This window comes from Clupea harengus, chromosome 4 (assembly GCF_900700415.2).
Source record: "Clupea harengus chromosome 4, Ch_v2.0.2, whole genome shotgun sequence".
In the NCBI taxonomy this organism is placed as follows: Eukaryota; Metazoa; Chordata; class Actinopteri; order Clupeiformes; family Clupeidae; genus Clupea; species Clupea harengus.
Window position 1 is genome coordinate 3,070,089 of NC_045155.1, and position 25,192 is coordinate 3,095,280.

A 25,192-nucleotide genomic window follows, 5' to 3' on the forward strand; every position below is an offset into this window, starting at 1 on the left:
TCTGTCTTTTACAACACACACACACTTACACACACACACACACACTTACACACACACTTACACACACATACTCTCCCCTGTCTCCACAGGAACGCCTGCTGCTGTCAGTGTTGCCAAGGCATGTTGCCATGGAGATGAAGGCAGACATCAATGCCAAGAAGGAGCATATGATGTTCCACAAGATCTACATCCAGAAACACGACAACGTCAGGTAAACACACACACCCACACACACACACACACACACACCAGCCACTCTTGAGTGCGTGACTGGACTTTTTCCTTTACATTTGACGTGTGCTATATGTCGACTGTCGTTCCCGCACGTAGCCGGGCTGAAGGGGTGAGTGTGGAGTAAACACACACAGGAGCATCTGTCCGAGCGATTATCTGTAGGTCACAGTCCGATGAGGGGGCTCCGTGGCCGAGGAGGCGCTGACTTTAGACGGCCTGAGAACGTGCTGCTGCTGCTGCTGCTGCTGCTCCGGCGGGTTCATGGCAGGTCGCGTACTGGAACCGTCCCCCGTGGGAGAACGCTTCCTGTTCTTTCTTTCCTGTTCTCTTCATCCCTCTCTCTCTCTCTCTCTTTCTCGCTGTCGTGCTCTCTGTTACATGTCTCCCCCTCAGTGACATCTTTGACTCTAGGCCTGGGGTCACACTCGTGGGCTATTCCAAGAGCATGTTTTTCCGTAACAGTTTATACAGCATAAGACCATCATACTTACAGAATGCACATGAACTTCCTGCCATATAAAATAAACTCCCCAAACAAAGATAAGAGACCCAAGCAGGGATGTTACCTGCTCCTCGCAAACTAAAAGATATATTTGACTCGTGTTTACTGTCGAGTACTAAATCCACAACTGTGTCTTCCTTTGACATTGAGTTACTGGGGGAAAACAGCGCCATCTGTTGCTCATCGGGAACATTGCACTGCACAAAGGAGGAAACACTCGAGCCTGTGAGAGCAAATAAGGGTTAAACCAAAAGTCGAAGGACAAATTGAACCTGACATTCTTACTTTAGTCAAAACAGGTCTGGCTACTGTGAATGGAGTTGTATGTGCTCAAGGAGTTATTCAAGGGTGTCTCTCCAGACAGTAGGAAGTAGCATCTAAAAGAGGTCCACTTGACTGCACGTGGCCATTTGTCCTAATCTAGCAGGGGCCTGAGCGTGACCCACCTGCACTGCATCACTTTGGACAGAATCAGAGCTGCACAAATGGCTTTTATAAGGACTGTCTCAAATGGCAGCCAACCGAAGATGACCCAGACAATATTTGCAGAAATCATTGATTTTTTTTTAACTTCTTTAAATTGTCTTTTCTCCCCCATCTCCCTTTCTTTCTTTCTTTCATCTATTTATCTATCTATCTATCTTTCTCTTTCTTTCTTTCTCTCTACCCCTCCCTCTCCCTCTCTTCTCTGTCCCTTTTTCAGTATTCTGTTTGCAGATATCGAAGGCTTCACCAGCCTGGCCTCCCAGTGTACAGCCCAGGAGCTGGTCATGACCCTGAACGAGCTTTTTGCTCGCTTTGACAAACTTGCCTGGGTGAGTGTCTGGCACAGGCAGTCCTTGCTGTCATAAGGCTGTGATTATGTGGTCAATAGAATCCTATTAGTTTTCCCATCAACCGTGACTCTAATAATCCATCCCTGTGTGTGTGTGTCTGTGTGTCAATGAGGTTGGCTTTCTGTGTGTGTGTGTGTGTGTTTCGTGTGTGTGTGTGTGTGTGTGTGTGTGTGTGTGTGTGTGTGTGTGTGTGTGTGTATATGTGTGTGTGTGTGTGTGTGTGTGTTTCGTGTGTGTGTGTATGTGTGTTTTGTGTGTGTGTGTGTGTGTATGTGTGTTTTGTGTGTGTGTCTGTGTGTATTGTGTGTGTGTGTGTGTGTGTGTGTATGTGTTTTGTGTGTTTGTGTGTATGTGTGTGTGTGTGTGTGTGTTGTGTGTGTGTGTGCGTTGCCCCTGAAGGAGAACCACTGTCTGAGGATTAAGATCCTGGGAGACTGCTACTATTGTGTGTCTGGGCTTCCTGAACCTAGGGCAGACCATGCCCACTGCTGTGTGGAGATGGGAGTAGACATGATTGAAGCTATTTCGTAAGTCTCCTCTCCCTCTCTCCCTCTCTCCCTCTCTCGGTCTCTCTTTTATATCTGCTGCCCTTTATTTCCAGGATGTTTTTGTGTGTGTGATGTCCTTGTCAAAGCTCTTTTGGGCCCATTTGATTTCTTTATTTGCTTTGAGACCCGTGACATTTATTTTTGCCATTTAAGTTCCCTATTCAGGGACATCTGGTTAAACAGGCGGCTAGATTGACCATAAAATGAGGTCAGGCTGTGTGCCCTGAGAGTGCTGCTGAAGCTTCGGCCCCGCATACATATCTCCTGCTCCTGCTGCTGTCCGCAGGTTGGTTCGAGAGGTCACGGGGGTCAACGTCAACATGCGCGTGGGCATCCACAGCGGCCGCGTCCACTGCGGCGTGCTGGGCCTGCGCAAGTGGCAGTTTGACGTGTGGTCCAACGACGTCACGCTGGCCAACCAGATGGAGGCCGGCGGAAAGGCGGGGTGAGTGGGAGCGCCCCCACAGAGAGGCCCTCCAGCACACACACCTGCTGGCCCCCTCGCCCGCAGGAATGCACACACACACACACACACACACACACACACACACACACACAGACACAGACACAGTCACAGAGACACACACACACACACACACACACACACACACACACACACACACACACCTGGCCCCCTCGCCCGCAGGAATGCACACAAGAGGATGGGCGGAACCAGAACACAATCCGCTAGTTTACTAACAGTTTATCTGCCATGAAGGAAAACAACTGAAGGCTGAGATTACAAAGAAAAAATGATACGCAAAAAGCCTTACTACAGCATTCGATTTTTGTACCTTTACACATATTTTGTAATGAGAAGGATGATATAATTTGTTAGCTCTGGCACCTCAGTACATCCTGCTAATCGACACTGCACTACAGTATTGTAATGTACGAATTAGAGCAAATGTCTTAAGAAGATGCATTTGTGGTGGTAAACATGTGGCCATTATGACAGCAGGACTGAAACAGCTCTTATAGTTTGTTCTGTTGTGGTGGTGTGAAATGGTGTGAGAGGTCTTCTCTTCTCTTCTCTTCTGGCAGGCGTATCCACATCACCAAAGCCACGCTGCAGTACTTGAACGGGGACTACGAGGTGGAGCCAGGCTTCGGAGGAGAGAGAAACGCTGTCCTCAAAGAGAACAACATAGAAACCTTCCTCGTGCTGGGCTGCAGCCAGAAAAGGGTCAGAAACACACACACACACACACACACACACACACACATATATATGCACACTTTGTGAGATCATACTATATTCTTTTTTATACTATAGTCTTTTATTAATATGTGCTGTATTTTATATCTGTCCAGGGTAATAACTTTTAGATTTTCATCTGTTTCATGGATGTCCTTGCCCAGAAGCTATGTTTTGTACTCACACAGAATAAGGTTTGACAGTGATGTTTTGTTAGAAAGAAAAAAGACATGTTTTTTCTCTCTCTCTCTCTCTCTCTCTCTGTGTGTGTGTGTGTGTTTCTCTTGGTCACGTGTCGGTCAATATTCTCTGTGTGTATATGTCTGCGTCTGAGTTTGTGTGTATCTGTGTGTGTGTTTGTGTGTATCTCTCTGTGTGTGTGTGTTTGTGTGTATCTCTCTCTGTGTGTGTGTGTGTGTGTGTGTGTGTGTGTGTATCTCTGTGTGTGTTTGTGTGTATCTCTGTGTGTGTGTGTGTTTGTGTGTATCTCTCTCTCTGTGTGTGTGTGTGTGTGTTTGTGTGTATCTGTGTGTGTGTTTGTGTGTATCTCTGTGTGTGTGTGTGTGTGTGTGTGTGTTTGTGTGTATCTGTGTGTGTGTTTGTGTGTATCTCTCTCTGTGTGTGTGTGTGTGTGTGTGTATCTGTGTGTGTGTTTGTGTGTATCTCTCTCTGTGTGTGTGTGTGTGTGTGTGTTTGTGTGTATCTGTGTGTGTGTGTGTGTGTGTGTGTGTGTGTTTGTGTCTATCTGTGTGTGTGTTTGTTTGTGTGTATCTCTGTGTGTGTGTGTGTGTGTGTGTGTATCTCTGTGTGTGACTGCTACAGAAAGAGGAGAAGGCCATGATGGCGAAGCTGCAGAGAGCTCGAGCCAACTCAGGTGAAGGGCTGATGCCTCGCTGGGTGCCGGACAGATCTTTCTCCAGAACCAAAGACTCCAAGGTTTACAGGCAGATGGTGAGACTGCGGCCCACACACTCCCAGCAGCATCAGTAACCCTCTGTCTGTCGCACTGTCTGTGTGTCTGCACCCTCCCAGCCCCTGCATCTCAGCTGATATTTTTGGGGGGGAAATAGAACAGAAAGGAAACCACGGCAGACATTTTATATTCACTGTGCATTGAGAATATTTGATAAATGACTGCAATGGAAAGTGCAGTGGACTGGTAGTTGGGTTTTGTCTGTTTTGCCCTTCATTCGACCGCATTCAGATTCGAGAAAACCGAATATGATGCCACCGATTTGTTCCATTCACAGCTGTTTTCCTCCTGTGGCAAAGGGGTACTTTTTTGAAAGGCTTAGCAAACATTTACACGCTTTACCAAATCTGCTTGCACAGAGTATCTCTCACACTCCCTCTTCCTTCCTCTCTCTTTTTACTCTCTCTATCTCACTCTCTTTTTTCTCCCCTCTCTCTCTCTCTCTCTCTCTCTTCTTTCACTCCTTCCTGTCTCTCAGAGGAGTTTGTGTCCTGAGGGAGTAGGTAGGATGTGTAATTTGAAGCCTCAGAGCCTTAATTAAAACATCACTGTATCCGCGAGGGCTTAGCAGCTGCAGAAGGCTGTGTGTGTGTGTCTGAGTGCTGTCCCTTGTCTGTGTGCTAATCTGCCCCTGTCCTGTCGTCTGTTCCCAGGGCATTGACGAGGCCTCGAGCAAAGACAAGTGAGTATTGCTTTCACAAAAGCTCCAATCTAGAACCCTTCTGTCGCTCGTCCACAATAGTCCACAAGCTATTATTGAGTTACCGCGCAGTTCTCATCGACTCCCCAGACTAACTATAGACGCGGACGGCCACAGGTTTTTTTGAAAAGGGCGCACTGTCTCTGTCTTTGTGAAGTAGGCCATCTTAGGTTTTGTCCTCCATCTCGTCCTTTTTTTTCATCCCCTCTTTCTCCCGCTCTCTTCCCACGGTTTCGGCGCCGCTAGCCGGTGCACTCAGGAGACTCTGAACCCCGAGGACGAGGTGGATGAGTTTCTGGGACGTGCCATCGACGCCCGCTCCATTGACCAGCTCCGCAAAGACCACGTCAAGAAGTTCCTGCTCACCTTCCAGGACTCGACCATGGAAAAAAAGGTACAGAGTGCTCCAGTTCCTCCCCCCCCCCCGCCTCTCTGCTAAGCATCATGGCTAAAGACTCGACTGAGAGTTTTAAGAGGTGACTTAGCCACCTAGTGGCTGAAACGTTACACTGCGCTCTGCCACCGTGGTCTCAAAAGTATTTCATCTCTATTCCACCTGTGCCCTCAGTACTCCAAAAAAGTGGATGATCGATTTGGAGGATATGTAGCCTGTACACTTGTGGTTTTCTGCCTCATCTGTTGCATTCAGATCATCATTTTCCCTCAGTGAGTACAAACACACACACAAACACACACACACACAAACTCAGACACAGTCACAAAATACTCACTCAGAGAGAGCATGAGAGTAGGTCACCTTGTTGTTATTGTTGAGGATGATTTTGTCTTGTTCATCATGAGTTATATTTTCTACATTAAAAAAAAAAATTGTATTGTATTTTAGTAGGAAGCTGAACATAATGGCAATAACAGAAGGGAATAATGCAATGAGACTTTGAATCTCACGGAAAATATGTCTTGCCTTGCTTTTAACTGCAGTACACCGCTCATGCTGGGGATCTTCATCAGCATCTTCGTCATCCTCGCCCATATCCTCTTCATCTGTTCCATCTACTCCTGTGTTAAGGTAGGTCATGACATCCTCTGTTCAGCAGTAGCCAAGCAACTGATTTGATTGATTTACCACGGAGACATTTTAAGATGTTGGAAATGTTTTGTCAAATTCATCACAGTAATTTCCCTCCGTCTGTCTCTCTCTCTCTCTCTCTCTCTCTCTCTCTCTCTCTCTCTCTCTCTCCCCCTCCCTCATTACTGCAGCTTTTTCCAGTTGCCTTGCAGACTGTGTCGAAGAGAATAGTTGAGTCTCGCACCAACAGCACCCTAGTGGGAGTCCTCACCATCGTCCTTGTGTTTATTTCAGCCTTTGTAAACATGGTGGGCCCTCCTCCCTGATTCAGTCCTATATATATTTGCATGATGTCCTCAATCACAAACAGTGCTGTGTGTGTGTGTGTGTGTGTCAAAGAGGTTGGCTTTCTGTGTACATGTGTTTTCTGTGTGTGTGTGTGTGTGTGTGTCTCAATGAGGTTGGCTTTCTGTGTACATGTGTTTTGTGGGTGTGTGTGTGTGTGTGTTTGTCAATGAGGTTGACTTTCTGTGTACATGTGTTTTGTGTGTGTGTGTGTGTGTCAATGAGGTTGGCTTTCTGTGTACATGTGTTGTGTGTGTGTGTGTGTGGTTGTCTTCCATGCTGAGTGCTCATCTCCTGTCTTGGCAGTTTACGTGTGATAAAGAGGTCCTGGAAGACTGTGTATCTCGTGAGGTCAATGCTTCAGTGAGCTCAGTGAATCTGTGCCTCCTTCATGAAGTCTCGCTCGCTGCCCAGGATAAGTTGGCCCTGTGCCCTGGCCAGAACTATCCCTGCCCCTTCCCACAGGTGAGATGTGTGTGTGTGTGAATCCGATTTTAAAGGTTTTGTAGGTCTGAAGTGTGTTTAGGTGTATGACCATCCGTACCCAACTATGTTTGTCTGTATGCATGTGTGCATGTATGCCTATGTCTCTGGGTGTTGGTGAGGCATATGAACTGTACACGTGCGTATGTATGTATGTGTATATATATATGTATGCATATGTATTTTGGCCATCTCTTCCTATCTTGCTGCCTGCCCACAGTACTTCACCTACACTGTGCTCCTGAGCCTGCTGGCCAGCTCTGTGTACCTGCACATCAGCAGCATCGGCAAGCTGGCCCTGATGCTCCTCATGCAGCTGCTCTTCCTGCTGCTGGTGGAGTGGCCACAGGGGGCGCTGTTCGACAACGCCGACCTGCTTCTCACCGCCAACACCCTGTGAGTCCCTTATTCATTTTATCTTGCACTATTTATACTTTTATCATGATTTTTTTTAAATGTCCTATATCTGCATTGTTTTCCTTCTTACTCCTTGCACTGCTCTTGCTGCTTGTTTTTATTGATTTTATGTAAAGCACTTGTTGAATTGCAACTCTTGAATGAAATGTGCTATATAAATAAAGTCTTACTTACTTAATTACTTACCATCCAAAGCATTCCGTCTCTGTGGTGCTCCTCGCTGCTCATGTCCAGACACAGTGCCTAACCTTATCTCCTCTAACACGGGGTCATTCACTGGTGTTTATGCTAGCCACATAGCTTTGGAGGTGATAATCACTTCTTAAATGGGAGCGTGTTCTTCAAATAAGAACTACAGGAAGTCAGAGTGTTTTTCAGATAAGAACTACAGGAAGTCAGAGTGTTTTTGCATGTCTCAGGGGATTCTCTCTGTCATTTCAGGTCTGGGTCTTTGAATGAGACGCTACTGTGGTAAGTAGACAACCTCTGTCTAGCGCAGTGTAAACTATTAATATGTCCTTTATGCTTTTTTGGTGTTACATACATTTCTTTTTTCATTTAGGACCAGTTACAATGGAACGGAAAGTTGGTAAGGTTAAACTCCAGATTTAAAACCTGATATCCTGTGATTTATAATGAAGATTAAGCAGTCATTTTCCCGCGTCACTGACATTTTTATCTCCTCTGATGATCTCTCTCTCTCTCTCTCTCTCTCCTTCTGCACAGTGATAAGACTGTGACCAAAGTGTCACTGCGAGTGATCACCCCCGTGATTCTGACCGTGTTTGTGCTGGCACTGTACCTGCATGCCCAGCAGGTGGAGTCCACAGCACGCCTAGACTTCCTGTGGAAGCTGCAGGTACGGCAAGCCAAGAGTCCCATTCAGACCCAAAGAAACACCTTTCTCCTTCCTCTCCTAGCTCTCCTCCCTGTTGCCTTAGTCATTACTGCGTACTGACCTTAGACTGAAGCAGAAGGTCTTCAAGCACCGCACCCCCTGCAGCATGAGTGACACTGACTCTGCAGTCGTGGCTCTCCCTTGCCTACTGTCTAGACCAGCCTGCTACAGCGGGTGATGGATGGCTGTCCCTATATCCTTTAGCCAAGAGCAATCTCCTAGAGTAGAAGTGGCGGCCTAAGCACAGACAGTTCAGCAGTCCTACAGAGAAGAAAATACACTGCAGAGTAGAGCATGCAGTCACTCTTAATTACTCTCTCACTCAGCCAGAGAGTTGTGAAGGGCACAGGGCTGTTAAAGCTATCACCAGAGCATCATCGACATCACTGCATTTGAAATCTTTGTAAATAACCAGAGTGAGCAATTTGAAAAAAAAAAAAAATGTTTTTTGTCAAATTCAGCAAATTGTTCCTTGCTGCCCTCCAGCTGTGCGTTCTGTGTATGCGCTAAAATAAAAACAACAACTTTTTTCAAAGTTAGTGAATCGCTCCCCAGGGTCCTCTAGCTGTTCCGTTCTGTGTGTGTGCGCTTAGATACAATCTCAAGTCCAATGTACGCACACAGTCCTGGCTCTGTAAATGGGAAACAAACACAGTGACCCGGTCGGAGCCATACAGTACTCCGGCCAATCAACATGTTACTTCAGGAGCACGGAAGGGAGGGGTGTATTTTGATTGGCTGTTGAGCTTGAATATTGCATATTGAATATCGCCAATTGTGGACTGCACCTTTATGTAGACGTCTGTTAGTAACCCCCTAAGATGTTTGAGTTATTTTGAGTGTGCCTCAGCTTCTGCTACACCTCCCTGCGCCCCCTCCCCCCCCCCCAGGCCACGGAGGAGAAGGAGGAAATGGAGGAGCTGCAGGCCTACAACCGCCGGCTCCTTCACAACATCCTGCCCAAGGACGTGGCGGCGCACTTCTTGGCGCGGGAGAGGCGCAACGATGAGCTCTACTACCAGTCGTGCGAGTGCGTGGCCGTCATGTTCGCCTCCATCAGCAACTTCTCCGAGTTCTACGTGGAGCTGGAGGCCAACAACGAGGGCGTGGAGTGCCTGCGGCTGCTCAACGAGATCATCGCTGACTTTGACGAGGTGAGAAGGGTGGAGCAAGGAAGGCATGGAGAAACCCCTTTCATGGGAAAGGGTAGACAGTGGTTCCAGAGGAGATTACTGTCCTGGGATGAGAAATCTCACGACAACACTATCTTGATAATGTTGTTTTGATTACGGTTTCACATAGTAGGACTTTCCCAACATGCCCGGTCACTGGAATAATGTCACTGGAATAATGCACCTCTAAGATATTCTACACGCATAGTGCAAGTCTATCTATAATTGAAGAAGACCTTCTCACCTGTCCTCCACCTCATGCATGCTAACCAGTGAACTCAGGGCTAAGAAACCCAGTGGGACAGAACACAGCTTCCTCCAGTGGTACGAAAGTGGTAGCGTTTCTACAATGTCCCGTAGATATTAAGCTTCCCTTGGTTCTTCTGTCACCTGCAGATCATCAGCGAGGAGAAGTTCAAACAGCTGGAGAAGATCAAGACCATTGGCAGCACTTACATGGCAGCGTCTGGCCTCAACGACTCCACTTACGACCGGGAGGGCCGCTCCCACATCCTGGCCCTGGCCGACTTCGCCATGCGGCTGAGGAAGCAGATGGCACACATCAACGAACACTCCTTCAACAACTTCCAGATGAAGATAGGTCAGTGAATCGCTGCCCCACTCACCCCTTGGAGTACAAATGTGTGTCTATCTAGCAGAATGACATAAAGTTGTTTATTTGTGGAGCCGTCACATGACTCCACAGATTAATTAATTTCTCAAGCCATTAGTTTAAATTGAGGAGCTACAGAGGTGAAGATATGAAACCCGTTATGATATTGTTTTTAGCAATAGATGGCTGGATGCTAATGTTAGCTGTGTGCTTATGCTGAGTATTAGATGGCTGGATGCTAATGCTAGCTGTGTGCTTATGCTGAGTATTAGATGGCTGGATGCTAATGCTAGCTGTGTGCTTATGCTGAGTATTAGATGGCTGGATGCTAATGCTAGCTGTGTGCTTATTCTGAGCATTAGATGGCTGGATGCTAATGCTAGCTGTGTGCTTATGCTGAGTATTAGATGGCTGGATGCTAATGCTAGCTGTGTGCTTCTTCTGTCGACAGGTCTGAACATGGGGCCCGTGGTGGCTGGGGTGATAGGTGCCCGTAAACCTCAGTATGACATCTGGGGGAACACAGTGAATGTAGCCAGCCGCATGGACAGCACCGGAGTCCCAGATCGGATTCAGGTAGTCACCTCCACCAACAGAAAGTTGTGCTGATGATTTTCATGTCGTTAATTTTTAAGAATTCAAGTTTGTATATCAAATGGAGTCGACGCACATATTCAGCATGGTCTCCTCTAGACAAGTGCTTTAGGTTGCACTTCTGTGAAGAGATGAAAGGATGAGCAAGTGTGCAGCAGCATTTTCTTAGTCAAGATCCACCTCCATGTCATTGTCAGTGCTGCCATCTGCTGCACCTGAAATGTAACTGCATCATACAAATCAGATAATACCACAGACAGGAGCTCACAATTACTTTGACATGTAGTTGTTGATTAAGAATAACAATGAACTTGATTATCAGACATTTTCAGAGGCATCCTCATCTCAAGTCTTAACACCGAGCATTTCTCTCGCCCTTTTCTAGGTCACCTCAGACTTGCAAGCTGTGTTGGTCAGTAAAGGCTACGAGCTTGAGTGTCGTGGCATGGTGAAGGTCAAGGGCAAGGGGGAGATGACTACATACTTCCTCAACAGTGGCCCTGACAGTTAGCAGCAGGCCGAGGCCCCCCGCTCCTGTAAGGACACAACAAACGGATGGGGTCTGGCCCCCCCACCAGAGGTCCCCTGTGAATGAGGCATAGTGGGGAGAACCCACTCTGCCTGAGGAGATCTTGTGTACGTGTGTGGGTGTGCTTTTCTCTGTGTTACTTGTGTTTGACATGCACCATGGAGGAGAAAGACTCTTCTCAGTTCTAGGTGCACTTACTGTGTGGCCACTTGACGGAGGAGACTGATGGCCATTCCCCTCAGAAGGAAATGACTGTGCAGAAGTCGGGATACACTATTTATTTCCCTCACATGGGATGTTAAAAATAATGAAGAAAAACGACAAGGAATAGTAATATATGCAAGGATTATAAAGAACTCTTGAAATATGGATGAACACGACCAAAGGAACACTAAGTGCATACACCAACGTGCTTGATATTTCAGAGCAACTTGGAACAAATGTCAGTTGTGTTGCGGGTTTTCTCTTTTTTTTTTTTTTGTCAATTTGTTTTTGCCATCTTATTTGTCAGCCTTGACAGAAAATGCCACGTTCTTTGATGGGCACAACTTTGCTCCATTTGTTCTACGCGTGATGTGAAGGAGAACAAAGAGATCTTGAAACAAGCGGACAGCCTTAGAGACCAAAAGCTACCTTTTTATTAATTAAGTGTGTGATCAGTTATACCCTTTTTTTTTCTCCTTTGAAGAAATATTTTTCGTACAACTGAAGAGATGTGAATGAAGGACCAACTGTGGCATCGAATTCCACAGGACTGCAGATTGTGCTATTAAAATATTAAAATGTGCCGTGTGTGAGTGTGTGTGTGTGTGTGTGTGTATGTGCGTGCGTTGTGTCTGTTAGAAAAGGTTTAAGTGGGACAGATAAATATTGAAGGATGGATGACTGATAATACTGTGCTTAATGTAGAAGGGTTTATCTCTTCACTGTGAGGTACAGTATGCCATGAAAATGACTTTTTTGCCAAATGACCTGCTGCAAGGCATGTGTGATTTTTTAATATCCGGTATTTGGGATATGCGTGCCCATTCCTCTTTTAAGTTACTTTCTTCCCTACCTGTACTCATTGGTTAAGCAGAGTTTTAATGTACTAAAAGTATGGTAACGATGTATTCCACCAGAAGTGAGACGATGATCCCAGCACACTTTCTATATACCAACACAATGTGGTCTTCTAATTGGTCACTTTGGGATCGTCCACCTCTGCAGTCTCAGCCATAGGTGTATTGTAGGCAGTGCCGCTGATTGTCACTTCCTGAGGACCACTGTCTCAAGTAGACTTTACAGCAATGTGCAACAGTATGCCTTCTAAGTGTCCATTGTCTGTAGCCTATTTACAACTGATTCACTAACAGTGCTGGCTCTGTAGCAAGGTTTGTTTTTTTCCTCCCAAGATTTCATATGAATGTATGAAATACTCTTCATTGCTCCATATTGTTACAGGTGATTCCACTACACGTTTTTCCAGTCAGGATTGTGTTGGTTTGGTTGTTTATGTTTTGTTTTTTTAACGGGGGCGAAGCAAGCAAGAGTGCATCACACATTAAAGAAGGATTTTTGCGTTGAAAGAATAAAGTCCATTGAATCCCATTCATAAATGATGTCTTCAGTAACAGTTATTGGTAAATAGGAAACGATCAGGAGATGGACATGCAAAAAGAAAATTGGGTGAAGGGACATCACACAAAGCAACCGTTTCAAAATCTCTAACTGATGACCTTCAAATCTATCACTTTGCCTTAGTTGCCTGCTGTAATAGAAATATAATGTGGGTTTTGCACGTCTTTTTTTTCTATTCCAAGAATTTGCGAATTAAGAAAACGAATCTTCCCTAAATGGAACAATTTTTGCTAACATTTTGGAGAGACCCATTATTAGCCTATGACATAATCAGCATCAGCTCAGGTTTTCATTGTTATGTCCATTTTTGGCTTGAAATCGAAGAAGGACTACTCAGAACACAGAGGTTACTACAAGCCTTTTGTGTTACTAATGCACGACAGGGTTGTTATCTTCCTGCTAACACAAGGCCTATTAAACAAACAAGTGGAGTGGTACATAGAAAAACTCTCCAGTGCTTCTTGGGTAACTCGACACCTGGCAGACGGTAGCCGAGCCAGTTGTCCAAACGAGCGCATAACTGAATATTTCATAAACAGATTCTACATAAGTCTAATGACTTGGACTGCGTGGTCCATCTCGAGATGGTGTCCAGTCGGTCCAGCACCTTGTCAATCAATAGTGTGCAATCACGATTTCAGCCGCTGACAGTAATCGGATAGACCCACCGGGACATTTCCCCTTGGCGCGTCTGACTCAATTTCTGAATAAATCTGTATACGGTTACAAGACGGCGATACTGGAGATAGCCTAGTATTTAATTACCTTCCCATCAATTATTCAAATCTGTTGAGGCAATGCTTATGTTAACTTGTGCATCCTCTTCTGAACTTTAATTAAGTTCCTACCGAAGTGTCCATACCACTGGCTATAATTCAGAAAGTCTAAAACCAGACATTTAAGTCCTTCATTTCAGTATCTTAACTGCATGGCGTTGGCGTTCACCTCGTCCAGAAATCGATCGAGTCTTGCGCTTGATGATCTTAAACTCAAATGTGGGGTTCCTTACCTTCGACGTGGAAACCAACGACTCTAGGACCCTGCAGAAGCTGGTTAATCATTTCAGCGAATGGCACCTGTTGCGTGTTCAAAGGGAAGCCGGGAGGGCAGCGTTGGCGGCCGCGTATTCTTACAGCCCTGGGTAAATTCAATAGGCTTGTTCAAAAAACTTGAAGCGAACAGCGAAGACATCCGTCCGTCTTCTTTGCATTACTAAATAATCAAGTTCGTGAAAAGCTACGGTTGAATCGGTCTTCAGGGTTCATACAAATTGTGAGTGACCTATTTTCAGGTAAGTCAAAACTAAATTAAGGAAATGCGGATGCTCTTAAGTGAAACTGTTTAAACATGTTTTCTGCCTGTTGTTCTGATTTGAACAGTTTTACGAAAGGAATTTTCTGTAGACCTGTTGACTTCAAAACAAAAAGGGTTCATTTCATCTTGTATCAGTCTGTTCCGGAAGGTGAAACTCTTTAAACCAGTTCTCGAAAATTAGTAATCATACAAGTAGCACCTTGTAATTAAAACTAGTAAATTATTGGGATAACAGCCGATGGGCTACATTTGGAAACTTTTCACTTCCCATTCATTTTTAATTGGAAAGAGAAAGAGGAATTACGTTCAGCTTCCTGACAAAAATAGCTGAGTTTCCTGCTTTGATGTCGCATGCTGTCTGCCGTTTGACACATTTGACTGTTGTCTGGCAAGGAAGTGTGAGAGTGCATGAGTGTTCACTGAAGGGTACTCCTTTCACAGTTTATTTTCATTTGAGTAAATTCAAGTGATTTAATTGTGTTATTGGCACACTCGCGTTGACTATTTATACACGTTATATTCACAAGTTCATCATTTAATCAACTATTAACAAAATTCTTGAATCCAACAAAAGCCTACTGGGTTAATTGCACATATTCTTTGTTTGGCAAAACATATTTAACTGTATGGTTGTGCCTACCTACACATTCTGAGCCAATTACAGATTGTGGGCAAACCTGTTTCCACAGCATGACCGGTTGCAACACTAAAGAGCGGATCAGACATCACAGTATTGGCTACTGTTCCTATAGAGATTTTACTGATATGGAGATGCAGCCTTTCAAACGTAAATCAGGCCTACAGTACATGCCTCTGTTCAGATAAGATACTCCCTCTGCCTTTTTAGCTCTCAGAAAAGCATTCCCGGTTGGCACCCCTCCCTCTCATACCCACTCTTCCTCTGTACTACATTAGCCATTAACTCAGAGTCAACTTGTTGATGAAAACCTAAAGGGAAATCTGAATGTATTATTATGTGATTCTCATTGCCTGTCAGTATAAGCAAACCGCTTTGCAGTTTGAAGTATCCTCTTGAGTGAGTGGCTGAGTGTTGAGCCTCTGAAAGGATGAGTCATTCCTACTTGACAATGGCTTCATTTCTGTCGCGGGCATTAAAATGGGATGTTAAATGAGCGTGGTTGTTATGACCGAGCCTGTGCCCAGCCTCTCCCTCATCCCTCAAGTGTAGTGTGAGATCAGCCGCAGTGGTGTTGTCAAGGCACGCTGTGGGTGTACACGCACACGTAACTGTGTGTTCATTTGTGCTCATGCAAAGCGCTGCGGTGCTGCTCCAATGTAATCTCTGTGGGACTTTCTCCCCCAGCTGGCTACACAACACAGCCCAGCGAGTCACCTGTTGCCACGTGTGTGCCTGGGGTGGGGTGGGGGTGGGAGTTGAAGGAGGGTGTGTGTGTAGGCAGTAGGGTGTGTGCGCTGTCGTCAGGTGCACAGCGGAGGTGTTTGCCCCCGAGGTGTGGCCTGTTTGCTCTGTGGACAAGCTCCGGGTGAGCATACCGTCAGGAGAGAAAGCATCTGTGATGTGTTGGCATCAGATCAAAAGCAGAAGGTTTGTTGAGTTTGTGTCACTAGCAAGTGTGAGAGTGCTCAGGCACAAACCTCCGGCCTGTGTAGCTGCAGACAGCCCGGTGCTTTTTACTCATGTGTGTCTTCAAGCAAGGGCCCCCCAAGTTTCTGTTCTGTGTAGCAAAGGGAAGCGAAAGGATATAGGTTTGTGGGTGGTTTGCTGCCTAACATGGCAACGCTGTTTTTCTTGAATGGTGTTGTGTGTGTGTCTTGTATTAAAGAGGCAGATGTACTGTAGCTGCTGTGTGTGTGTGTGTTTGGCTTCAGTGTTTCAGGTTGTCCCCTGTGGGCCTCTGGGGGAAGATGCGTCTGTTCTTCCTCCGCCGGCGCATGTCCCCGCTGAAGCTGGCGCTGCTGGGCGGGACGGTCTTCATGGTGGTGCTGGTGGTGCTGCAGCGGGACGTGGCCTCCGGGCCTTCGCAGCAGGACCCCTGGTTCCAGGATCTGGTGGATCGCAAGCAACGCGTGGTGGGCATGGTCATGGGCGCAGTCAACAACCTGGGCTTCCAGATCGGGGCGCCGCAGCCTCCCTCGGGGCCCGAGCCCGAGCCCACCTTCAACCGGCAGTGCCCGCCGGGCTTCTACAGCCAGGCCGAGCTCCGGCCCGCGCTGGAGAGGCCTCCGCAGGACCCCCAGGCGCCGGGGGCCTCTGGCAACGCCTTCGCCACCGACAAGCTGACGCCAGAGCAGGAGAAAGAGAAGGAGGAAGGCATGACCAGGCACTGCTTCAACCAGTACGCCAGCGACCGCATCTCCCTGCACCGCAGCCTGGGGGAGGACACCCGGCCCCCCGAGTGAGAATAACAGCCCATTGTTTCCCTCCCAGCTTTCTGCACCAGCTAGATCAAACAAAGGCCTTCTTTACCCTCTCCCTTTGACATGCACATGCATTAAAACTAGTCACAATCATTAGCCGCTCATAACAATGCCACCTACATTTAAAACTGATGGGCTTTTTACAAAAGGGGTATGGCTCATTTATTTATTTATTTATTTGCTTGTTTACTGAAGTGTGCAGTATTTCATTTATGTAAGGGCTGGCTACTAAACTATGAGATACACCTTAAATGTGTGAACAGATTGAGCTGCTTAATATTCAGTGTGATTCTTCAGGCTTCAATAACAGAGGGGGGGGGGGGGGGGGGGGGGGGTGTAGTAGTCCTTCATGAGTTGGTTAAAATCAGCACAATTACGGCTTTTTTTTTTTTCAGTGATCTAATTCTGGTTGATGTGTTTAATCTCATATGGGAGTTAATCTGTTGGTCTCATGGACTCTTTATCCCCCTTGCTGTTGCCCTCTCTCCATGTTCTCCCAGGTGTGTGGAGCGCAAGTTCCGCCGCTGTCCCCCTCTCCCCACCACCAGCGTGATCATAGTCTTCCACAACGAGGCCTGGTCCACGCTGCTGCGGACCGTCTACAGCGTGCTGTACACCACCCCGGCCGACCTGCTCACTGAGATCATAATGGTGGACGACGCCAGCATAGCAGGTACATGGGGCTGGGCAGCTCTTACTGAGCGCGTGATGTCACAAAGGGGCCGAAGGGAGAAACCTGACCTTTGACCAGGAAGTACTGTTTTTGTGGTGATGTGTGACTGGTGATGTGTTCTGGATTGTGTTGAACATTCAGGCTGTGAGTGGTTGGATCGTAGTTATTACATACCAGATCTGCTGATAAGGTTTTTTTCAATACATCCGTTGTGTACAAATGGCTTCATTTAGAACAGTTTGCTTTAGAGAGGACCCACAAAGAACTAGGAAGAACACAGTGTTTCAGTTCAGATAGGTCCCTGTAGAATTATGGACAGTGCTTCTTGGTGTACTTTCTCAAGTGAAACTTGAGTAAGTTCTCTCTGCCTTTCGCAAACGGTTCCATTTTGATGTGGTTCTGTATCCTTCCAATTCCCTCTGACGTCACTGCCTACTTGCCGATTTTGTGCCATTAAATAATTATTGTACTAGATTATTTTACTATTATTTATGTGCCGCATTAGCAGTATTTTATCAGGTGTTTCTTGTGTTTCCTGTGCACAGGCAGCACATCGATCTAAGGTCTTATCACTACATTCATAAGTGATAAGGAGAATAAAACCTACTCTTTTTGATAAGCCTAGCTTATACTCTTGTTTAGCCTCAACCAGCAAATGATAAAATGTGAACATTTAAACAAAGGCGCTTTGTGTCCTGGTTTTCTGTCACTTTCGCTTCTAGCCACCCTTGCTTTTCACACGCACTGAAACATGACGTGTAAATTTAAACAGCGGACTGACAGTTATAGCCAGATGGGTTACTTAAATAGTCCTGACCTGAAATTACATCACACATTCTGTTGCAACACTGTTACCTCCTCAGTGGTGACCTATGGTTTTTATGACCTAGGTCATTATTAGATGATGGAGAGAATTTGAATAGATAGAATCTGATATGGAGGCCAGCAGTTATTTCCTCTCCAGTTTTAGATTTGGTTTGTGTAAGCTGCTTGTAGATGTGTGTGTTTTGGAGCAGCTCTGTTACTCTTTCGCTCTTTGTGTGTGTGTGTGTGTGTGTGTGTGTGTGTGTGTGTGTGTGTGTGTGTGTGTGTGTGTGTGTGTGTGTGTGTGTGTGTGTGTGTGTGTTTGTGTCCGTCCACGTAAGGATGTTGAAAGCACGACCAACACCTTCCAGGAGCTTTAGAGTATGATCAGTGACTGCCCAAGCCCGATGTCTGAATGATGTTGCTTTCAGTAAACACAGTGTGGCGCTAGAATATCCCAGCAACACGGTTACCTGGGCATTGTGCAGGGCTTCATGACATTTGGGGCGACAGTGGTACAGTGGTAGAGAAGTCGTTTAGTAATCAGAAGGTTGCTAGTTCGATTCCCTGTCGAAGCGTCCTTGAGCAAGACACTGAACCCCTAATTGCTCCTGATGTGCAGTGTGCCATCAGTGTAAATGTAAAATGTAAAAATGTGTATACATTGTAAGTCGCACATATGTAAGTCGCTTTGGATAAAAGCGTCTGCTAAATGACTAAATGTAAATGTAGTATCAACTTCTCTAGTGTATGCTATTTTTTAGGGTAAAACGACTGTCATTGCTACCGGGTGTGGGCCAGTATAATGCTAATAGCCATCAGTTAGTTCCTGCTTAGCCACATAACAGTACTCCTTTGTATATGCCTCTGTATTCAGTCACTGTATTCATGAAAGCATGCTAACATGCATAATCTCAGGGGTCCTGCAGCCTCTCAGTTTGTGAGTGTGAATTTGCCTCTCTAAGTCTCTGATATCAGTTAGCAGTGATTGTTGTGTGAAACTACCCAGACAAGTCTTCATCTCTCCCCTTATCAGAACACTAAATGCAGACATGAACATAGAATTTCATTGTGCAATATTAATACACTAATCACTTTATTGACTGCAAGTCATATATGCCATCTCAGTCACCTTACACATGTGTTTAAACAAAACTGTTACTGTATTTATTGTAAAGCACCTCAGGGAAGTACTGTTACTGTATTTATTGTTCCTCAGGGAAGTACTTTAATCTATACCACCGCACTTGAACTCTTAATATATATATATATATATATATATATATTTTTTTTTAAGCTATTCGTCCTTTTTTATATAGTTGAACTATTGTTGTGTTATATGTTGTTGTTGTTGTTGTTGTGTTATATGTTGTCCCTCGTCGCACCAACAGGAGCAGCACTCCAAATTTAGTTGTATGCTAATACAATGACAATAAAGGCTTTTCTATTTCTATTTCTATTTTTATTCCTGCCAGATCACCTGAAGGAGCAGCTAGATGAATACGTGAAACCCCTGAAGATCGTGCGAGTGCTACGGCAACCGGAAAGGAAAGGCCTGATCACCGCACGACTGCTGGGGGCCGGCCAAGCCCGTGGGGAGGTGCTCACCTTCCTGGATGCTCACTGTAGGTATCCAAGCGTTCCTGTGCCTGCCTGAGGCATAGCTGGGTGGTTTGATGATACAGGGCGTTTTTCTTGTGGGCGTGTATGGGTAACCATGCTGTTTGGGTCAAACTACTGTGAATATTTCCCCATGCGGAGATAATGATGGATTAAGATAATTTCTCTAGAGAGAAATTGGCTCGTTAATGATTCAGTGAAATGACCCAAGTCATGTTGTTGCAGACGAGACTGTCAGACTGTACAAATCCCTCACATTCTGGCAGCCATCTTGTTTCACAATAGGAAGGAATGTGGATTGACAAACAGACAAAAGGCAAACGATGGGTAGGCGTCACTGAGAATCAGTTAATTCATTACAAACTTCATAAAGGCCCTATTTCTAGACAATGTCCGTAGTACATTCGTTTTCTCAATCATTGAATGTGACTCGCTAGACTAATGTGACTTTGTTCAGATGCACCAGACATTCGAAGAGGCAGGGAGGTGTTATGAATCAGGAAGGGTCAATCTCTACCTCAGTCTTGAGGATTAAAATGTTACAGGTATTATGTTACTGAAATAGTGTGGATATTCTTGCGTGTTGAAGTAAAACCAGACTTGCTAAGGAAAGCCGACTGTCACTGCCTCACTAGCAGGTTATTTAGTGTTTACTCAACCATCCTCATTTTTGTTTCCACAAACATCCTTTTGTCCTTGTCCTGTCAAGCTTTTGGAATGTTTCGGAAGTTCTTGGCATGTATTCATTGTGAGGTGGACTCATATGTATGGTATTCGCAACTTGCTCCACTGGTAAAGGGCGGAACTGAACCGACTAGTCTGCTGGTTCTGGCGATTTGAAAAGGTGTAGTTCCCTCAGTATGACGGAGGGGGGGGGAGATTAGCACTTATTCTCTGAAGGTGAGAAGTCATTTGACCTACAATTCACCAAAGTAAAATGTATAGCATCCTCGATAGGAGTGAGGCCTTATTTATTCTGGACTGTCGCTTGTGGGAGGTGAGAATGACATGTGTCTGTGGTGGCCTGTGGTGGTCTGTGGTGGCCATCTTGGTGAGCTGATGTTTTGGCCTTGCCTTCCAGGCGAGTGCTTCCATGGCTGGCTGGAGCCCCTGCTGGCCCGTATCGTGGAGGAGCCCACTGCGGTGGTCAGCCCAGAGATAGTCACTATTGACCTCAACAATTTTCAGTTCCACAAGCCTGTGACCACAGCCCATGCATACAACCGTGGCAACTTTGACTGGAGTCTGACATTCGGCTGGGAGGCCATCCCCGACTATGAAAAGCAGAAACGCAAAGACGAAACCTACCCAGTGAAGTGAGTGTTTTATGGCTTTGCAACTACTGCATAATGTTAATGACACTAAAGCATTTTTACATCTATTCAGATACATCCTATGTCTAACATGTATTACATTTCTCTATGTCTGCAAGAACTCCAACTTTTGCAGGTGGTCTGTTTTCCATCTCCAAGGCCTACTTTGAGAAAATTGGCACGTATGATGATAAGATGGAGATCTGGGGGGGCGAGAATGTGGAGATGTCCTTTCGGGTTAGTGTCGCTTGTTCACATCACTCTTTCATGAAGTCACGAAACCTTACATGAACATATAATTCCTTTATAACTACTTCTTCTCTCCTTCTACTATAACTTCTATTTTAAATGGTGTGTGTGTGTGTGTGTGTGTGTGTGTGTGTGTGTGTGTGTGTGTGTGTGTGTGTGTGTGTGTGTGTGTGTGTGTGTGTGTGTGTGTGTGTGTGTGTGTGTGTGTGTGCACAGTAGTTCACATACTGAATCCTCCTCTATGTGTCCCGGTGTTGGGCTCAGGTGTGGCAGTGCGGGGGAACTCTGGAGATTCTCCCGTGCTCAGTGGTGGGTCACGTCTTCCGCACCAAGAGTCCTCACACCTTCCCCAAGGGCACCGAGGTGATCACACGGAACCAGGTGCGCCTCGCTGAAGTCTGGATGGACGACTACAAGCAGATTTACTACCGTCGCAACGCGAACGCTGCAAAGATGGCCAAAGAGGTCTGTGTCCAGTCACAATAAGATTTTTTTTTTTTATGGGATTCAATGGAGAGCATGTAGGAACTTCAGGGTGCCGTGCTCTTATGAAACCAAGTGACCATCTAAATGAATTTGTTTGTCTCAACAGATGCAGTTTGGGGACATATCTGATCGCCTGAAACTCAGGGAGACTCTACAGTGCAAGAACTTCACATGGTACCTCCAAAATGTCTACCCAGAGGCCTTTGTACCTGACCTTACCCCTGTCAAATTTGGAGCAGTGAGTGTTTAGAACTTGGTCCCGTGCCGTCGCCTCAGCTATCAGTGAGGCTCATGCATTGCAGTAACAAGATAACGTAGGAATACAGATGCCCTTCATTTTGATCACTGTGTGTTTTTGAACAGATCAAGAACTCTGGGTCTCAGAGCTGCCTGGATGTTGGAGAGAATAACTCCGGGGGGAAGCCAGTGATTATGTATGTGTGTCACAACATGGGGGGCAACCAGGTAACCAGGCTAATACCACATTCCTCTCTAGAGTATAATGTGGCCAGTGTGGACATTTACATTTAGTCATTTAGCAGACGCTTTTATCCAAAGCGACTTACAAGGATGTATACACATTTTACACTGATGGCACACTGCACATCAGGAGCAATTAGGGGTTCAGTGTCTTGCTCAAGGACGCTTCGACAGGGAATTGAACCAGCAACCTCCTGATTACTAAACGACTTCTCTACCTCCTGTACCACTGTCGACAGTGTGGAATAGTAGCCTGAAAGCGAATATTTAAAATGTATCAATTACCCATTGTGTGAGGCTATATATATAAAAAAAAAAGAAGGTGTTTTTCTTTGTCCCTTTTCCAGTACTTTGAATACAGCTCTCACCAAGAGCTGCGACACAACATTGGCAAGCAGCTTTGCCTGCATGCCAAGAGTGATGGCGTGACAATCGAGCTGTGCCATCTGAAGGGCAGGGGCACTCAGGTGGCTCCGGAGCAGCACTGGATATTTACAGAGGTAAGGCATGACCTACACGGTCAGGAACATCAACAACCCACGCCTAGAGTTTTTATTCTGTGAAGAGTTGAGGCCATACGCGTATTTTAATAGTGTGTATGGCCAGACTCTGCTCACTTCAGACGCCCCTTCTCATATTAAGGTGGCCATGACTGCATTTCGTTGTCTCAGTACTTGTACACTGTGCAATAACAATAAAGTTGAATCTAATCTAATCTAATCTAATCTAAGGACATATTGCGTTAAATGCTGGCAGTCTCTGTCGTCCTCCATTAAGGTTAAGTCTCATTCTGTTTTTCTCAGCCCCACTGTTCTTGTTAAAGCCATGTGTGGTTTGTTGTGTTGCGTTTAGGAGCAGCTCCTGAAGAACCCCTCGTCTGGACAGTGCCTCCATCTCAACTCTGGCCGGCTGGTGATCAGCCCCTGCAACGCAGCTGACCTGCAACAGCACTGGTCCTTCACTTGACCCTTGACCTCTTCCCCCCCCCCCCCCCCCTGCCCTGCCCCATCCCACCCCACCACACCACACCCCCGGAGCCAGGCGGAGCCCTCCCCCTGGACTCAGACCTTGAGTGGCTAGACCACAATCAGGTCCACACACACACACACAAGGAGCGGAAAAGCACGGGCGGCCATCTCTGATCTGAGAGGACCGTCTCGGCCTGGATAATAGGCATTGTGCCGGCACCTTATGAGTGACTTGAATGACACGCTCTCATTGGTAGAGTGGAACGGGGATGGAGACTCAGGGATTGTGGGTCAATCCAGGGTAATTTATGCAATGGAGGAAGTGGACTACAGTCCGCCGCTGTTCACCCCCCTCTCTCTCTGAAGAAGACCCCGTGGGCGTGGTCTCTTGCATCTGTGCTGCTGCTGCTGCTGACACTCATGCTGTTGAAAAGCTTGATCACTTAATCGAAGTGCTTAGGAGATTATGACAAATGAATATTTTTGAGATTTTCATGTATTTTGCAAATATTCATTTTTTGAAAGATGTTCATATCTCTTGCCAAGAATAAATGCCATTTTTATTTAAGTGGTTTGATGGGAAGGCAATTTCTTTCATGCTGTTTATGCGGTTTGAGATTAAGGGTGATCGTTTCGCCCATCAGACCTCAAACCAATGGGACGTCTGTTATGTTGAAGTTAGATTTATGCAAAGGAGCTAGACAATGCTCTGTAGAGCTGTTCTTTCTTGAAGAGATTCATATACCAGGCTCAGAGCTACAGCAGTACTAATGCTCCCTATGAATACAATGAGCAAGTGTTCAGTGCAACCCAATGACTGTAAAAGGCTTTCTAGAGTCATTGGTACAACATTGGTACACAATACAATTTTTTCCAATTATGTAAAAATAACTAAAGCACATGCTCAAAGAATGTTTTTTAGAATGTAAATTTGTCTTTGCCAAATGAGCCTTTGCAGAATAGCCGCAGAGAGTTCGAGAGAAATGGGATTTCATTTTTCAGTTGTGCAAGACCGAAAACACTGAATCCTAACATGCAGATTTCTGATACTTTGGCCAGGGGGTGATGGGTCATCTTATCAGGGGACATCTCTCTGATCATCTCACAGCAAAAGACTCAATTTGTTTACAGTCACAGCAACACCACAAAGGGCTTCACACATCTGAGGAAACAGGCCAAACCACCTGCTGTAGGGGAGAAGCCGGTTCTTGCATTATGTATGCACCCCCATCACCTAGGCACAAAGTTGACCTTAATGATGATTGCACCAGCTAAAACTATCTGTAAATGCACATGAATGTACACATATTTGTGTTTAGTCTCGAATTGATCCTTACAAAATGGAAAATAGGCTGATTTCATAATGTCAATCTAATTCATGACAATCTAAAGTATTTCCACACAGTTGTGTTTGATTCTCTCTTGTGTTTGAGTCTCCCTTTAGCGCTGCATACTAAGCAGGCTCCCTCATGTCCCAGTAGATGACCAATCAAGGGGTTATAGTTGGGCAAAAGGGCAGGACGCTTGGCAATAACATTGGATTGGTTTGTGGAAATGGAGATCAGGTTTAACACCTCAGGCTCACTCTTCGCTCTGGCTTTCTGGCTCGCTTCTTTGCCTCTCTCCTCTACTTCTAACTCTCTCCCTCTCTGCGCTCTCTCTCTCCCTCTTTCTCTTGGCGCTCTCCCTCCCTCCCTCCCTCCCTCTCTCTCTCTCTCTCTCTCTCTCTCTCTCTCTCTCTCTCTCTCTCGGCTCTCTCTCCCTCTTTCTCTTGGCTCTCTCTCTCTCCTTCCCCGTCTCACCTGTCCCACACGCAAAGAAAAGCCATTATGCACCTGTTGGTCCCTTACTGGCCACTTGAGTGAACAAGGTTTTATTCTTGAGGTACTGCTTGGCTTTGCATGGCCTCAAGTAAAAGCAGGTGTCTGCTCATGCAAACAACTGATTCAGGTTATGGAGGGTGCTAATCTAATGACGTATTGCTTTAAATGCTTGCAGTCTCTGTCGTCCTCCATTAAGTCTCATTTTTTTATTTTATTTTTTCAGGAAGTAGTAGAACAAAAGTGTCACCATAGAACAGACTGTGTATGTTTACAACCCTCTGTTTATTCGGACTGGACTGGTCTGATTGGAGCTTATGGGTATTTGGTGGGGGTCGTTTATTTTCTCTGGTGTGACATGTAACAGGATCTGTGA

At 45.8% G+C, this 25,192-nt stretch overlaps 2 protein-coding genes across 5 annotated transcripts in view; both read left to right on the plus strand.

Moving 5' to 3' along the window:
• adcy6b (adenylate cyclase 6b) overlaps positions 1 to 12,667 on the plus strand; it is a 40,856-nt gene extending 28,189 nt beyond the window's left edge. For 2 of the 3 annotated variants that reach the window (XM_031565794.2, XM_042707588.1), the window contains exons 5-24: positions 90 to 211; positions 1,440 to 1,551; positions 1,972 to 2,099; positions 2,407 to 2,565; positions 3,165 to 3,306; positions 4,141 to 4,269; positions 4,945 to 4,973; positions 5,238 to 5,385; positions 5,560 to 5,657; positions 5,931 to 6,018; positions 6,210 to 6,326; positions 6,670 to 6,828; positions 7,067 to 7,242; positions 7,705 to 7,734; positions 7,826 to 7,852; positions 7,990 to 8,122; positions 9,052 to 9,315; positions 9,730 to 9,934; positions 10,398 to 10,522; positions 10,926 to 12,667. In XM_031565794.2, the coding sequence (XP_031421654.1) occupies positions 90 to 211; positions 1,440 to 1,551; positions 1,972 to 2,099; positions 2,407 to 2,565; positions 3,165 to 3,306; positions 4,141 to 4,269; positions 4,945 to 4,973; positions 5,238 to 5,385; positions 5,560 to 5,657; positions 5,931 to 6,018; positions 6,210 to 6,326; positions 6,670 to 6,828; positions 7,067 to 7,242; positions 7,705 to 7,734; positions 7,826 to 7,852; positions 7,990 to 8,122; positions 9,052 to 9,315; positions 9,730 to 9,934; positions 10,398 to 10,522; positions 10,926 to 11,051 (2,517 nt within the window). In that variant the 3' untranslated portion in view covers positions 11,052 to 12,667. The remainder of the gene's footprint in view (positions 1 to 89; positions 212 to 1,439; positions 1,552 to 1,971; positions 2,100 to 2,406; positions 2,566 to 3,164; positions 3,307 to 4,140; positions 4,270 to 4,944; positions 4,974 to 5,237; positions 5,386 to 5,559; positions 5,658 to 5,930; positions 6,019 to 6,209; positions 6,327 to 6,669; positions 6,829 to 7,066; positions 7,243 to 7,704; positions 7,735 to 7,825; positions 7,853 to 7,989; positions 8,123 to 9,051; positions 9,316 to 9,729; positions 9,935 to 10,397; positions 10,523 to 10,925) is intronic. The other variant, XM_031565795.2, reaches the window with a different exon arrangement.
• Positions 12,668 to 13,727: 1,060 nt separating this feature from the next.
• On the plus strand, positions 13,728 to 23,564 carry galnt6 (UDP-N-acetyl-alpha-D-galactosamine:polypeptide N-acetylgalactosaminyltransferase 6 (GalNAc-T6)). 2 transcript variants are annotated; one of them, XM_031565796.2, is made up of 11 exons: positions 13,728 to 13,961; positions 15,855 to 16,381; positions 16,904 to 17,076; positions 19,356 to 19,505; positions 20,582 to 20,816; positions 20,933 to 21,050; positions 21,327 to 21,527; positions 21,655 to 21,786; positions 21,912 to 22,013; positions 22,376 to 22,528; positions 22,881 to 23,564. In XM_031565796.2, exons 2-11 carry the CDS (start codon positions 15,891 to 15,893, stop codon positions 22,992 to 22,994), a joined length of 1,869 nt encoding a protein of 622 aa, XP_031421656.1. In that variant the 5' UTR covers positions 13,728 to 13,961; positions 15,855 to 15,890; the 3' UTR covers positions 22,995 to 23,564. The 2 variants fall into 2 exon arrangements, with proteins under 2 accessions (XP_031421656.1, XP_012679745.2); XM_012824291.3 differs by having other exon boundaries at positions 13,733 to 13,980.
• Positions 23,565 to 25,192: the final 1,628 nt, after the last annotated feature.